Here is a 15,287-nt window from a genome sequence, read left to right as displayed (position 1 = left end):
AAGCGTTAAATAAATGTCACTCGTAATGGTTTTGTATCAGCTTCCCAGTGATTGTTGGTCTTAAAAATGAGTTGCTTTGCAGGGCAATGCATTGACGTGTTTTTGGTTTCAAACATAACAGCTTTCGTTTTCTTTGCAATAATTGGGAGTGAGTTGTCTGTTTTCAGGTCATATAGTTTGTTAAAGATGTTGTTACTTAAGCGTGAGATCTTGTTAGCAGTGGCTGCACTTAGGACTAGGCTGGTATCATCAGCGCACAAAAAATAGCATCGGAGCTGATCTGCAGAATATTGCTAATAAGTGAAAAAATGATCAAAGTACTAATATACTGCAATGTGGAACCCGTGCACGATTGGATAGACAGCTAACATTCATGTAGTTTATTAGCATGGACTCTAAATGGTGTGTAGAGGGCCTTTTATAAAGTCAAGCACAGTAGCATATATGCCATTACTCTAAATTTTTATTTCAGGACGAAATGGTTAAGCCTATCAATGTCTCACAAGCGGTATGATAATTTCAAATGACAGCACTTTATATTCAAATCTTCCCAAGACGTTTTTTTTTTCGAGTGCTTAAGCATTCTGCAGCGGCGGGTGGAAATTCCCAACAATGCAATGGATAATTTTGAGTAGCTCTCACAAAATTCAGTAATTCTTGAAGTGATTAATTTTTTATTCTTTTAAAGAACATTTGACAAACCAAATTTAACCGGTGATTTGGTAAAAACTATTAGCAATTTTTATATTACTGGGCCTTTAGCAATTTCCGCAATCGCGAACATTTATGCAGGTGAATCTTTATGCTCTGCGCTATTTTAGACTGATTGAGGGGAGCGAATGCTCTGACTTGTCGCGTGCGTGTCATGGAAGGAAGCAATACACGATTGCGTTCACTTCTTTTTATTCTGTTTTTTCAACAAATGCAGATTGCACATACCACCTCCGTGCTGCCTAATCGATCATGAGGGTGATCATGCGCGATTACTTTGTAGACATAATCAGCTGGAATGTCATTAAAAATCCCAGTTCGTGCTTAACCCTGCCTCTCGCAACCATCGGTTTTTGTGAACTTTCAAAACACTAATATTCCTCGGAGGTGAATAAAAAGGGAGGGCGGTCATAGAAACAAATCTACGAAGCTTTGCCCAATAAGCTAGTTAGTTATTTCGATTTTAATTGCTCAAAAGCGGCAAAGGCCATGCTGCTCCAGCCACAAGATATTGTTACGAATGAAGAATGAGTTTATAGTGAAAATGGTAACGAAGACATGGGACGGTCTGCAACAGCCGATCACTCCGCAAACCTCACGCCGCTTTTTTCTCTTTCACGCTCCTCTGGTGCGGCGTTACATTTTCTTCCGGGGCAGACGAAGCTCACCGAGCGAGTCAGAGTGTGCGTTTATGGTATGGTTTCAATCGTGCGACGTGCACAACTTGCGTCTGCTGTGAACGGTGGTTATCAACCGTCACTTTAGTCATGACATAGGTAACTTCACTAAAGCATTTGAGAAGGACGATCGGGCCCGAATACTTGGAGAGAAGCCTTTGGCAAAGTCACATTTTCCGAGCCAGTGTCCACAGGCCACACGAAGTCACCAGTAGGGAATCTGACGGGCAGGTGTCGTGCGTCGTAGCAAGCCTTAGAATGAACACGCGACGACAGGGTTCCTCTAAATAATTCTAACGTATCATTCCATCAGTATGCGCACTCAAAAAGATCCTAAATGGGGAAAAAGAAGTTGTATACACTTATTGCTTCTTTTTAACTGTTCAAAGTCTTATTTTGCCCCTGCTGTTAGTGTTAGTTATAGCTGCTTGTCATTCTCAAAAGTGTACAAACAATCTGTAATGTGATCTCCTATCGGAAAAGTCCTAGATTATATATAAATAATAATACCTTTGTCTAAAGTGCTTGAACAGAAATATAAATTTAATTTCCCAAATCCAACAAATATTGCTGTATAAATATACCCAAGTACCATACAGGTACTCTGAAATACGCAAGAGACTACAAAATAAAATAGAAAGCGGTACAAAAATAACAGACTTACAATGAAGTGCTGACGCTTCACAGATCAAGACAGTCACAATCACCAGATGATGCACGAACCCCATTCTTTTGTCGATACCTTTAGCCATTGATAGAAGATTTACCTATTATTATTTATTATGGCAGAATCTGCAAAATATATACAACAAAAAGAAATATTCCGTTAACATCGCATGCATATTTATACATGTATAAAACTTCAAGCGCCATTTCTCATCATATGGATGGCATGCAACACGAGACTTCTGAGTGGACAATGTCATTAGCAGAATAGCTGCTGTTTGTACTAAACTAGCTGTCTCCTCCCAAAGTTGGGCGTTGTTATGACACAAGAAAGTATCCTTATCGAAACCGGGAGTACACTATGACTTCTTCGCGAAACTGGTTAGTAGGACCGGAGTTACGTCCAGTAACAGTGAAATGCGCACGAGACAATGTCTAGCGCAGTGGATGTTCAAACCGGGCGTTACTGTCAGCACCTATATATACTCGCCGCGGTGTCTTAGCAGTTATGGTGTTTCGCCACTACGCACGAGGTCGCGGGATGAAATGGTAGCTGCGGCGGCCGCATTTCGATGGGGGGAAAATCCAAAGAACGCCCGTTTCCCATTCAAGGCGGGTATGTTAAAGATTTCCTTGTGCTCAATATTATTCCGGAGTCCCCACTAGGGCAAGACTCGTAATGAAATCGTGGTTTTGGCTCATAACATCCCAGAATAAAATTCAATTAGCAAGTATGAATGGCCTATACTTGAGAGGATACAGCGCAATGGTTACGCGTTTGCGGGGATTTCTCAAGGCACTGGAATAGAGTGTACATGAATGGCGGTGTGTCTAACGGGCGCCGCGGACAGTCCCAAGAGTGATGCAAAAAACGCTGAAATTGCCGCGGTGATAAGCTATTCGAACATATTCAATTTGATTACAAGTAATGCCGTTGTCGGGGGCTCCGGGTAAGTTTCAACCACCAGGTCAAATTGAACGTGCCCACTGCACTGGAGTAGAGCGATACTGTATTTCGCCCTCATTAAAGTGCGGCCGTCGCAGCCGCGATTTGATCTCCTCCTCTTCATTGATGGCCGTGCTGCAGCACGACATCCAAGAATAAGTCGCTGAGTGGATTCCCACTGCCTTTCACAATACTCCTGTAGCTGCACAAATCAACTATGCATAGGTCGCTACGAAGCCCACAACGCCGAATGAAGCCACGTTTCGTGCACCAACACGCACGCCACTGTCACCCGCCTGGTTAGTGCTACAGTATCCCCGCGTTCAATGTCAATGGTGCACGCCAAACAACCGGCCGATTTGTTACTCGTGCGTAATTGTTGGCCACGTGGCGCGTTTCTGTAGGCGCTGTGTGCTCACTTCGGGCGAAGAACTTTCAACTACTCGCCAAGAGAATTCATTTCAACGCTGTACATCAGTGGATCAGCTTTTGGGTTATCAGAACGCTTCGGAAGAGTCTACATTTGCCAGTCTTCGACCGCATTCCCCTCGCCACCGCTCAATTTCGCCCACGAGTTGTCGGCCTACCGCTCGTCCACCACAAAACTAGTCAGCGCAATGCGGGAGCGATGAACTGCGTTTCCTGCGAATTATTCAACGCCTCCCAATTTCCCCTCTTTACGTGATTGATATGGTCGCGGAAAGAGTACACAAACTAGCACGCGTAAAGACAGGAGGCACTACTTTGGTAATGCAGACGCACCAGTGCCGCAGACTTCGGAAGGTGAAGACGTCGCTTTAAGGTCTTTCGCAATAAACAGCTAGCGTTCAAAACATTCAGTCGTTAGGAGAATGCATAGCACGAGTTATCTTTCAAGATGAGCTTTATGTTACTGACGTTTTGTACCGCTTTTTCTCACGACTTCATATCGGGATGGGATTTTCTTTCAATGCATCATCTACTGTGTACAATGTACAGCACTTCGATGTAGGTAAACGCGCTTGTGCAACATACGTAGACTCTCCTGCTGGGAGCGTGGCGCCCGCGAGAAAGGCAAACTATGTTTAGTTTGAAATTTAGCTCTTCTGCTCTGCGTAGTGATGCAGTACATACTTAGCAGACAGGATTGTTGTAGCGCCTTGTAGACACGGTGCTTGTCAGCTCATTATGGTCAGACCTGGTAAGGGTCCATATGAAGAAGAATTTTTTTTCTCTTAAAAGAAACTATATGGACCACGTTCTTTCCAAACATGACGTACTGCCTGATCGCGCTAAGCTGCGAACCGTAGCAAATTTTCCTAAGCCAACGACACTTAATGCATTCCGTAACTTCATTGGCTCTTGCTCCTATTTTGCCTTTTTGTGTGAAATTTCGCAGCCATCATTACACCCTGAAAGAGCTTATTACCGGCACCAATGACCTTTCTAACTGGTCAGAACAATCTGAATCCGCACATAACATCTTACGTCGTCTACGTAAGGTACCTCGCCACCAATTTTTCGTCACTTCGATCACAGTGCTCGTACGCAAATTCACGCTGACGCCAATGGCGTCGGTCTGGGGACAGTGCTAGCGCAAGGACTACCTGGATGTGAAGAGGACGTCGTAGCCTACGCTAGCCAAGCTCTCACCAAACCTGAAGTGATGTAGTACTCTGGTACTGAAAACGAATGGGTCGCCATTGTGTGGTCTCTTGCTAAATTTCGGCCTTTTCTTTATTGACCTTTTGACGTGGTTACAAAATACCATGTGGTTTTCTGGTTATTGACCCTCAAAGTCTCGCCAAGCCGCCTCGTTCGATGGTCCCTACGTCCACAGAAATCAGCGATATAGGTTGTCAATTGCTGCGGGGACAAACATTCAGACGCTGACGCTTTATTCCGTCCGCCGTACCCACCCGACATCGACAGCGTTTCGCACCTGATACAGTAGGGGCCTCTGTTTCCTTTCTACATCAACGATTTCGCTTCAGAATACCAAAAATGCGCATGGATAGCCACTCTTCTGAGCCTTGTATATAATTCCGTCGGACTACCGCTGTCTTCTGCGCTCCGCCGTCAGGCCGAAATTACCTTTGAAATTAGCGCAAGTGGCTTCAAGTGGTTCCGTTCGAGCTCCGTAGCGATATCTGCGCGTCGCTTGGGCATGACTGGTTTCAAGGCGCTTTGCTCCGTGCACACAGTTTGTTTCTTCTATGCCGCTTTCCTCTGTACGTTCCTCCTTTCCTTTTTCCCAGTGTAGGATAGCAAACCGGACCCTCGTCGGCAAACCGGGCCCTGCATTTCCTCTCTTTGGTATATCTCTTTCAGTCTTGTTCTTGCCGACCCGCAATGTGGCCATGCTAATGTGTACGAGACCTAAACGCGCCTTCGAGTTTGATATTACCAGTGGGGCCTATAGAATTTGTTCACAAAAGCGTCTGCTCGTGTCCTGATTGCCACCGCCGGAAACTATCCCCTCATCCAGCCGCTCCGTTGTAGCCCCTTCCATGCAGAGACCACCCCTTTGACCGTGTCGGTATTCATTTACGTGTCCTCTCCCAAGCATGGCTGTTGGCAACTGTTGGGTTATTGTCGTAGTCGATCATCTGACGCGACATGCGGAAGCTGCTGTGGCAATGCGCACGACGTCGCTTCTTTCATCCCCTATCAACTCGTTCTGCGCCATACCTCTCGTCTCTGCTTCATCAATCTGCTTCATCTGCATCATCTGCTTCAACAATGCCACATTACACGTCACAGCGCCACCGTCTATCACCCCCAGACAAACGGTCTGACGGAACGGTTCAACCGTACTCTCGGCTACATGCTGTCCTTGTATGTGAGCTCGGGTCTTTACAACTGGGTGGGGCCTTGTTCTAACTTCGTAGGAGAGGCCTACAACACCGCCAAATAAGCGACAACCAGACTCTCTCCCTTTCTCTTTTCTACGGCAGTGAACCTTCCTGAGTGCACAGTGCACTCCGGTTTCCACCGCTGCTATGTTTGCCGAGGAATGTAGGCAGCTCACCCGCTCGCTGATTACCGAAGAATAATCCCGTCAAAGAGCTTCGACGTGACGACAGCCCACCTGCCCCAGCCTGCCCGCCTGAATGCCTCCCATGGCTGTGGGTTCCACGTGCGTGTCCTGGCCTCTCTTCTAAACTACTTCCGAAAGTAGATGGAACATAACGCGTCGTTCCTCAAACCTAGCCGGTCAACTACATCGCCGAGCCACTGACGTCCCCGTGTGACCACCGTCGCCGGAGACGTAAAATTAGTCATGTAGCCAGGCTAAAGCTAAAACTTTAGTGAAGCGGTTATTTTTATTGTATATAATAAACGGTGACGCGTACAAATGTGTTTACGTTCACCCTATGCAACGTATAATTACTTGTAATACATACGTTTAGCAAGCATATGGTGACAACTTAATACTCATGCAGCGTTTATGTCTCGGCCGAAGAACCAGCCAAGGGTAACCCTTTAAAATGGGGATTCGACATTTGACAACGAAGAAATGGTGACGATGGAGGAAAGGCGACGGTATGACGATGGCGGCATGTTGACTAGAGCATAAGGAAAATATCGTTTGTTAGCGACAGCGCGACGACGGCATCCCCATAATAAGATGAAAATGCTGGAATGGCTGCGAGCGCGTGACGACGGCGACATAACGAAAATGCGATGAAGGTGGAACGACAGCGGAATGACGATGGGAGATCACAATCGCACGACGATGAAGATATGGCCACAACGGCATCAGAAATGTTGTATGAAGACAACCCAATATATCGAAAGTCATGAAGCTATGAATTTTGCTCCCAAATAGCCGTGTATAGGAGGTCAGAATTTAAGCTCGGAATTTCATGTTAAGGTGGTTTCTACAGCTAACGAGCAAGAAATTGTTTAACATTTTGCATGCCATTTTAGTCAAGTCGTACAAAATTGTAATTGTGATTCGAATGTGTGGAATAATGGATAGTGCGGGAAATTGCGTTAAATAATAAGTACCGATAGCGTGTATTACCTAACGTAAGTACAACGAAAATATTCTGGCACTAATGTGCGAGAAACTTTCCCACCTGAGAATACTTCAAGTTGCTGTTTAGACAAGAACCACCAAGGTCCCTTAGGAACACCGTTTCATACCGTGTATAGCCTCTGGAAGCCATATATTGTTGCTTACGCACGCCGGAGATGAGAGAGAGAGAGTGAACTTTAATGAGCACCAGCAGTACAGTCGGTTGGGCCTAGGCCTCCCACGATGGGACGTCGACGTCTTGCGTCTTCGCCGCTTCGTAGGCCTGCTGGGTAGCCCAGGGTTGGTCATCGAGATGGGAGCTGCGCAGGGCATCGTGCCATCGCGACGAGAGGGTTACGGGATTAAGGTCTAGGTATTTATGTTCGCACTCCCATAGCATGTGGGGGAGCGTTGCCGATCAAGTTTTACACACCTTGCACGTCTGGCTCGTGTAGATGTCGGGGTGTATAGTGTGATAGCGCGTTAGGGAGGGGTATGTATTCGTCTGTAACAGGAGAAGGGTGGTTGCCTGTGCCCTGTTTAACTTGCGGTGAGGGGTGGGGAAGGTTCTTCTTGCGAGTTAAACGACTTCACAAGGTCCTTGTATCTTGTAAGGCAGTCGCGTCCTACGGGTGCACCTGCACCGTCTTCGGCACGGTTGACTAGTCCTCGTGCTGTGGAGTGTGTAACCTTGTTGAGGTTGGTGAGGTGCAGGTGGACAACGCCCGCGTGTGCTTGGATCCAGACGAGGGTGATTTGATTTTCAGACGAATGCAGGGCTTGTCGTAAGATACGGAGTGATTGATGAGAAATACGACCTTTGATGTAGTTGTTGATTGCTGCGGGCATAGAGTTTCTCACTGTAGCACCTAGAGGGTAATCTGGCGCCACCGTCTATGGGAGTTTCCTAAGGGGGCACCGTGACGTCATGGGAATGACGGTATATGTGTCTGCGAGGCTCGTGTTGGCTGGTGTTGTAAGAGGCTTCGTCTAAAACGTGGATATGGCAACGCAAATAACGCGTTCTCAAAGAAAAATCTTCATAAAATGTTTCCATTCACGCATATTACATCTTTACTCACCCACGATGCATGACCAAGCGAAGAAAAGCAAGAACAGACGACCAACTGTTTCAAAGCGAGCGCGAACCTTGTCTGTCCTCCAACTTTAGCGGCCCGCTGATACCTTTTATGTAACATGTAGTCGTACACACAATAACAAGTTCTCATAGTTAAACAAAACATGCTTTCGAGTAATAATAAAGCTAAAACAGCTTTTCACGTGCTGTTCTAGTAGAAAATGAATCATTGTGACAGACGGAACGGTACTTGCCAAGCGCGTCTTCAAGGTGTCCTGTCTTTGCGAGAACGATGCCAATCCGAATCCACAATATACCGGCATTCCCATGCATACCACAGCGCAGCAGCGCCAGATTTTCCTCTAGGTAATGTAGTGAGAAACTCTATGGCTGCGGGAGAATCGCTCAGTATGGTGTCACAGGCTGCGTCAAGAGTGGCCAGGGCGATGGCCACTTCCTCAGCCGTCTCGGCATTTTTAGTATAGACGCTGGCAGCATGTCGGAGCAAGCCGCCTGCTGTGGTAACTGCCGCAAAGCACCATCCATCTTGGTACTCAGCTGCGTCGACGAAGGTGACGCCCGCGGTGTTGGCATAAGCTTTGATGAGGGAGGTAGCTCGTGCCTTCCTGCGTTCTTTGTTGCAGTCTGGGTGCATGTTTTTCGGAATAGGGTCAGCGTGTATCCATTGCTCAATGGCGCGTGGTATTGGGTGTTTGTCCCCATGTTGACGGTGGTAGGTGATTATAGGCTTGTTTAGAATGCTGCGGCCCGTTTCCGTGAGGGTAAGCCGCTCTAGTTGAGATCGACGTTGGGCTTCGATTAACTCGTCTAGCGTGTTGTGGATACCTAGTTGTAGTAGAAGCCTAAGGCCTGCTTATAGGCTCCTCTGATAATGATGTCCAGTTTAGTCTTTTCAGCTTTGTACCAGTTGAGAAAGGGCGCAACGTAAGTAATGTGACAGACGATAAAAGACTGGACAAGGTGGATGAGGCTTTCTTCCTTCATACCCCCTCGCCGGTTGGTCACTCGTTTCAGCAGTCTGGATGTATTAGCGGTCTGTCGAAGGATCTTGGCTGTTGAGGTGTCCTCCTGTGAGAGACAGTTAAGGCACTGCACTTATCTCTTCCATTTCTCTTTAAAAATCACTTCACACACAGGATCTTGGAGATAGCCGTAGAGTTAGCTCCGTTGGCTTCTATGGTCATACCAAGAACGTGGATGCTAGGGACCACGGGTATAGGTCTGCCATCCCTCAGGTTGAGCTCTCTTTCCTCGTATTGGCGTTTATTCGTGGAGCCCCGCGGGGGGCGTCCACGGAGTGTGGGACGGTATAGGAGAAGCTCCGACATTTCAGGGGAACAGCGGAGTCCCGTGCCTTCAAGATAATTTTCTACGACGTCAATGGCGTCTTGTATGCCAGTTTCGATTTGGCCGTCACTGCCCTTTGCAGGCCAGATTGTAATGTCGTCGACGTATATGGAGTTTTCAATGCCATCGAGTTTTTGTAGTTCTTGTGCTAATCCGAGCATAACCAGATTAAACAGTATTGGGGAAATGACAGAGCCTTGCGCTGTGCCCGTGCTGCCGAGGGAGAGTTCCTCCGATCGAATGTCTCCGACCGACAGGAAGGCCTTTCGATTGGATAGAAAGTCTCTTACGTAGTTGTAAGTGCGTTCTCCAAGGTTGAGCAAGGAGATGCGTTCGAGGATGGTGGAGTGCCTTATGTTATCGGAGGCGCGCTCGAGGTCGAGGCCCAAGATTGCCTTCGTGTGACGGGATTTGCCATCTAGGATTTGATGCTGAAGTTGGAGCATAGCGTCGTGGGTTGAAAGATGCTGTCTAAAGCCAATTATCGAGTGGGGGTAAGCACATGTGTCTTCGAGGTGAGTGTTTACACGGGTTAGGAGTGCGTGCTCCATGACCTTGCCTACACATGAAGTTAGGGATATGGGCCGGAGATTGGTGAGGCTAGATGGCTTACCGGGTTTGGGGTTGAGAATTACTTTTGCCGTTTTCTATGTCGGGGGAATGGATCCATGGCGCCAGCAGTTGTTGATGTATTCGGTGAGTTGTTGCACCGAGGGGTCATCTAGATTTCTTTGTGTTTTATTCGTAACACCATCTGGGCCGGGCGCAGTACGGCTGTTCAGCTTATGCAGGGCAGCCCGAATCTCTGCCACGCTGAAATCTTCATCAACGGCAGGGTTGGAGGTCCCTGTGTATGGCCCGTGAGGTTGAGTGGGCCCAGATGGGATGTACTTTTGACATAAGCTATTCTTAACGTGGTCGTGGCCATGCGTCTGGCTTTCTGTGAATAAAAGCCCTGTCGATATGAGCAGGTGGTGGTGCTATCAATCAAATGTTTGAGGATTTTCCACGAGCGGGGGTTGTGGAGCGGCCCGTCTAGAGAGTGACAGAGCTCTGTCCATTGCTGTTGACTTAGAACGCCGCAGTGTGCTTCAATTTACTTTTTAAGAAGTGCGACCTTCCGTCTGAGTCTTCTATTGAGCCGTTGTCCCTTCCATCTAGAGAGGATGGATGATTTGGCCTCGATAAGGTGGGTGAGTCTACTGTCCATGTGCTTAGTCGGGGCGTCTGTTGTGATAATGCGGGTGGCCGATTTAGTATCAGACAGTAGATCGCATGACCATGATTTTATGTCGGTAATGGGAGTGTTCGTCGTTGCTGTTACACGGCGTTTACGGAACGCATCCCAGTCCGTCCAAGTAAAGTCCCTTGTTCTTCTCATAACAGCTGTTAGGTGTGGCAGAGTAATTTCGATGATAGAGTGATCACTCCCGAGGTCGTTTTGGGTGTTGCGCTAATGGGCGTTGTCTACGTTTTTGGTGAAAGTGAGGTCTGGTGTCGGGTCTCGTTCAGTAGAAGTGCCGAGGCGAGTGGGGAAGGCTGGGTCAGTAATGAGTGTAAGCCCGAGATCATGGGAGTCTTGCCATAAGTTTTGACCTGCAGCAGAGCTGTGTCTTCTGCCATTAAAAGTGCGATATACTTATGTAGCCTGCCGTTAAGATCTCATTTGGTATGCAGTGACGGATAATTTCCTTTAACCATAACTGCATTCGTTCTTCCCATCTTGATGCTTACCTACACATGTCATCTTTAATTTCGACGCTTTCCCCCTGATACAGCTAAAGCACTTTGCATAAAATGCTCCACAAGCAACGACGTACTTCATCTTATTAATTAGCAGCTTTTTACAATTTTTTCGCCACAAAGGTGAAGCCATGGTGCACATCGTTAAATGTCAGTCCTTTTCGTTGAAACGTTGGCTGTGAGCTGTGCGAACGAATATTCGTTATATGGAGGGATCACACCCTAATATTCTATCATATTCTGGTTATCTCGGGTGTTTTCTTAGCTATGACCTTTCTTCTTCAATTACTTCTCTTACTAGATGTGACAAGGCAGGATCTAATACGTTAATATGTCACATATTAACCAACTTTACTGCAGATAATACAACAGGAGTCATCGAGCAGACTATAACCGACCACTACCATATTTCGACTGAAAAGAAAGAGAAAGTATATTTCGTCTCTCAAAAATGTACCTCTATGATACAGGAAAGTTTCCCGACCGCCGTACTATGTGACTCTTCCATTGAAGAGACTTATCAGTTGTTTTCGGCTTAAGTTACACGCTGCATTATTGAATGCACTATTATATCTATCATAACACGTTTTTTTAGTTCCTCCGAAAACCATAGGTCACGAGGGCGCTACTTTGATGTATATTGAAGAAAAATCGGCTCCACGAAAGGGTAATTTGTGAGCCATTTTAATGTGAACTTAAATGTAGTTTCAAGAAATATTGTAACACACTTGCAGCCTCAATTAAATGTGCCAAAAAGGAACATTCACAACACAATTTTGAATAATGGCAATAATACAAGGCACAACTGCCAGGTCATCAACTAATTCTCAGATAATAAATATCGTGAGCATTTAACAAAAATAAAAACTAAGACGGAAACATACATCCATACAGCTGATATCGCGAATGCCTTCAGTGAGTATTTTATTAGTACTTGCGATTCTCAAATAAATCTCCCATTACTGACATTGCCTCCTCGTCTTCATTCTTTCTACTAGCGACCTACGAGTGCAAAGGAAGTTCTTCATGTTAAATCTTCTCTTAGGTCTACTGGACCTGGCCTAGGCTCTGTTCTCCCATCTCGTATTAAGTTAGTTTCTAAGGAACTGCCTCCTATTATAGCAAATATTGTGTAAAAAATGTTGAAAGCAGGCATATTTCCCAATTCTTTGAAAGTTGGTAAAACAACACCTGTTTACAAAAAAAGGCAATCGTGAACTTCCGAATAACTATACGCCTATTTGTATTCTTTTCTTATTCAGCAAACTAATTGAACGACTAGTTCCCATACGTTTATCATCCTACCCAGTAAAATTTCATCTACTATCATCTAAGCTTCACCGATAAATTGAAGAAGGCAGTCGACCAAGGCTTGCAGGTTCAAAGTGTATTTATAGATTCAACAAAAGCTTTTTACACCATCAATCACAAAATTCTAATACATAAACTTGAATCTTACGGCAACTGGCCCGCCACTTCAGTTTATTTCTGGGTACTTAACCAATTGTTCTCATGTTGTTCACATTGACGGCAAACACTTATTTGCTCAGAACATACATCAAGGCGTTCCTCAGGGCTCGATCCTTGACCCGCTGCTCTTTCTACTATTTATTAACGACCTGCCTAATTTTCGGACCACTACCGACTGTATACTATATGCAGACGACACAACTATTTTTCTTGAGCTAATAATGTCGACCAGCTACAGCAAAATGGTAACGTTGACCTGCATAACATAAATTCCTGGTGTCGAATAAAACATGCTGTGCATCAATCCACTAAAAACGGTTCTGCTGGTTTTTCATTCCTTCCCCACACTAATTTCTAAATATATATCTGTGTGTCTTGACAACAACCTAATACCAATATCTGATAGCACAAAGTTTCTTGGCGTAGTTTTACACAGGCACCTAAAATTCAATCTTCCTGCGCAGTCGCTTGTCTGTAAGATTTCATTTAGTATACGCACCATAATTAAATTAAATTATGGGGTTTTACGTGCCAAAACCACTTTCTGATTATGAGGCACGCCGTAGTGGAGGACTCCGGAAATTTCGACCACCTGGGGTTCTTTAACGTGCACCTAAATCTAAGCACACGGGTGTTTTCGCATTTCGCCCCCATCGAAATGCGGCCGCCGTAGCCGGGATTCGATCCCGCGACCTCGTGCTCAGCAGCCCAACACCATAGCCACTGAGCAACCACGGCGGGTCGCACCATAATCAAAACCCGCTCAAATTTTAAGCCACACATTAGCCATTCCCTTTAATATACACACATTCACAGCCATTTATTAGTCCGACGCCGCGAGACAACTTGGCATTCTAGCACGTGCAATCTCCATAGCAGAGTGGAATACCACACATGCAAGGCGCACAAGGCTGCACAGACTAAACCCGTCACTTCAACTCAGACCTCCAGCCGGTCTACATCAACGTGAATCGTCTTTTCTGTGTCGGTTATGGCATGCAGCTGCCTTCACAAATGCCTACTCAGCACTAATTGGAATGGCTGATAGTCCTGCATGTGATGTTTGCGGATGCGAGCAGAACATTGACCACTTAATGTGCCATTGTCCTCAATTTCAAGCACAAAGGCGATCTTTGTCCAACACATTGAGGAAATTAGATGTTCATCCTCAGAGTGAAGAGACAGTACTAGAGCACGGTCCCGACGGATCATCGGCTCAGAAGGCAGTGAAGGCACTTTTGTGCTTTCTCCGAACTTCTGTTTTGCGCGAGCGGCTTTAACTTCTTAGCTTCTTTAGGCGGCAGCAGTGGCGGTTGGCGTGGTTGACGGAATCGCGTCTAAAGTCACAACTGAAATTTTTGCAGTGTGATCATCCCTTCAAGTTGGCCGCTGTCCGATAAGGTTCATCTGAAGAACAAGCTGCCTTTACTACGGATCGCTGGGACACGTGACCCTTGCCACTGCCAGATACTACATAAGGAGCGACATTCGGCCAACGCATTCCTTCTTTGGGCGGTAGCAGTGGCGGTTGACGTGGTTGACGGAATCACGTCTAAAATCACAACTGAAATTTTTGCAGGTTAGTTGAACTCGTTTGAAATATTGTATTGTACTAATTTTTTTTCTGCCACTTCCACTGCTGCTGCTGCTTTGAGTGCTGTTTTGACTATTGCCGCGCGTATGCCACGAAGAAGTCACTTAGATGCCCTACATTTAAACTTGCTGTAGTGAACACCGACACAGCGGGCCAATCTACGAGCCTTCAAACTGATCTTGCTGAAATAAACAAAAAACTGTCGCACGTGCAATCCCTAGAAGCAAAATTAGATAAGTTGATAGGCTTACAAGACACTGTGCAGAGCATAGAAAGGTCAGTACAACATTTGTCTGATACTGACGATAACTTAAAAGACGCTCAAAAGCGGCAGGAACATGGTATCAGTGAATTGCGCCACCGAATGGAGACCGTTGAGCAGTCGCAAGACACAACGATGCTCTCAAAGTTAAAGGAAGAAATAAATGCTCTAGAGCAGTACAGTCGAAAACAGAACATGGAAATTCATGGCTTGCCTCAACAAGATGACGAGAATCTGTTAACTGAAATAAATAAGATTGCTACACAGCTTGACCTCCCGCCACTATCTGAAAAAGGTATTGACGGAATGTACCGTCTACGCGCAAAAGAAAACAGGGACCCTGTCGTTCTCGTTTGTTTTGCTAGCAGAACACTGAAGACTACATGGTTCGACAAGAAAAAAATCCTCAGGAACAAAACGCAGGGCATGAAATTTTTTGATAAATTGACTGCAACAAACAAGCGGTTGCTTTGGCTTGCAAAAAACAAGGCAAGAGAATTGAACTATCAATTCGTTTGGAGTTCGCAATGAAATATCTTTGTACGTAAGTAGTCGAATGCTCGAGCGATAAGGCTCGCCATAGAAAGCGATCTAAGCAAAATCGTATAAAGATCAAAGACCACAAACTACCACAAACATGGAACCTTATCACAGTGTTACGTCCTTCAACAGTTTAGTAACGAAAAATACTTGCTTCCATGAAAACGGGCTTAAACTGTTTCATATGAATGCACAAAGTTTAAGAAACACACAGGTTGATATTGAGACA

General features: G+C 45.8%; 1 protein-coding gene across 3 annotated transcripts in view; it reads right to left on the bottom strand.

The window, feature by feature from the left end:
• The window catches only part of LOC129380689 (uncharacterized), a 202,644-nt gene that overhangs the window by 91,575 nt on the left and 95,782 nt on the right, over positions 1 to 15,287 (bottom strand). The window contains exon 2 of one of the 3 annotated variants that reach the window (XM_072284771.1): positions 2,053 to 2,180. The exons of the other annotated variants lie outside the window; for them this stretch is intronic. Coding sequence (XP_072140872.1) covers positions 2,053 to 2,140 — 88 coding nt within the window. The 5' untranslated portion in view covers positions 2,141 to 2,180. The remainder of the gene's footprint in view (positions 1 to 2,052; positions 2,181 to 15,287) is intronic. 3 annotated transcript variants of the gene reach the window in all.

Source organism: Dermacentor andersoni, chromosome 10 (genome assembly GCF_023375885.2).
Source record: "Dermacentor andersoni chromosome 10, qqDerAnde1_hic_scaffold, whole genome shotgun sequence".
Lineage (NCBI taxonomy): Eukaryota > Metazoa > Arthropoda > Arachnida > Ixodida > Ixodidae > Dermacentor > Dermacentor andersoni.
This window is presented reverse-complemented; position numbering and strand designations above follow the sequence as displayed.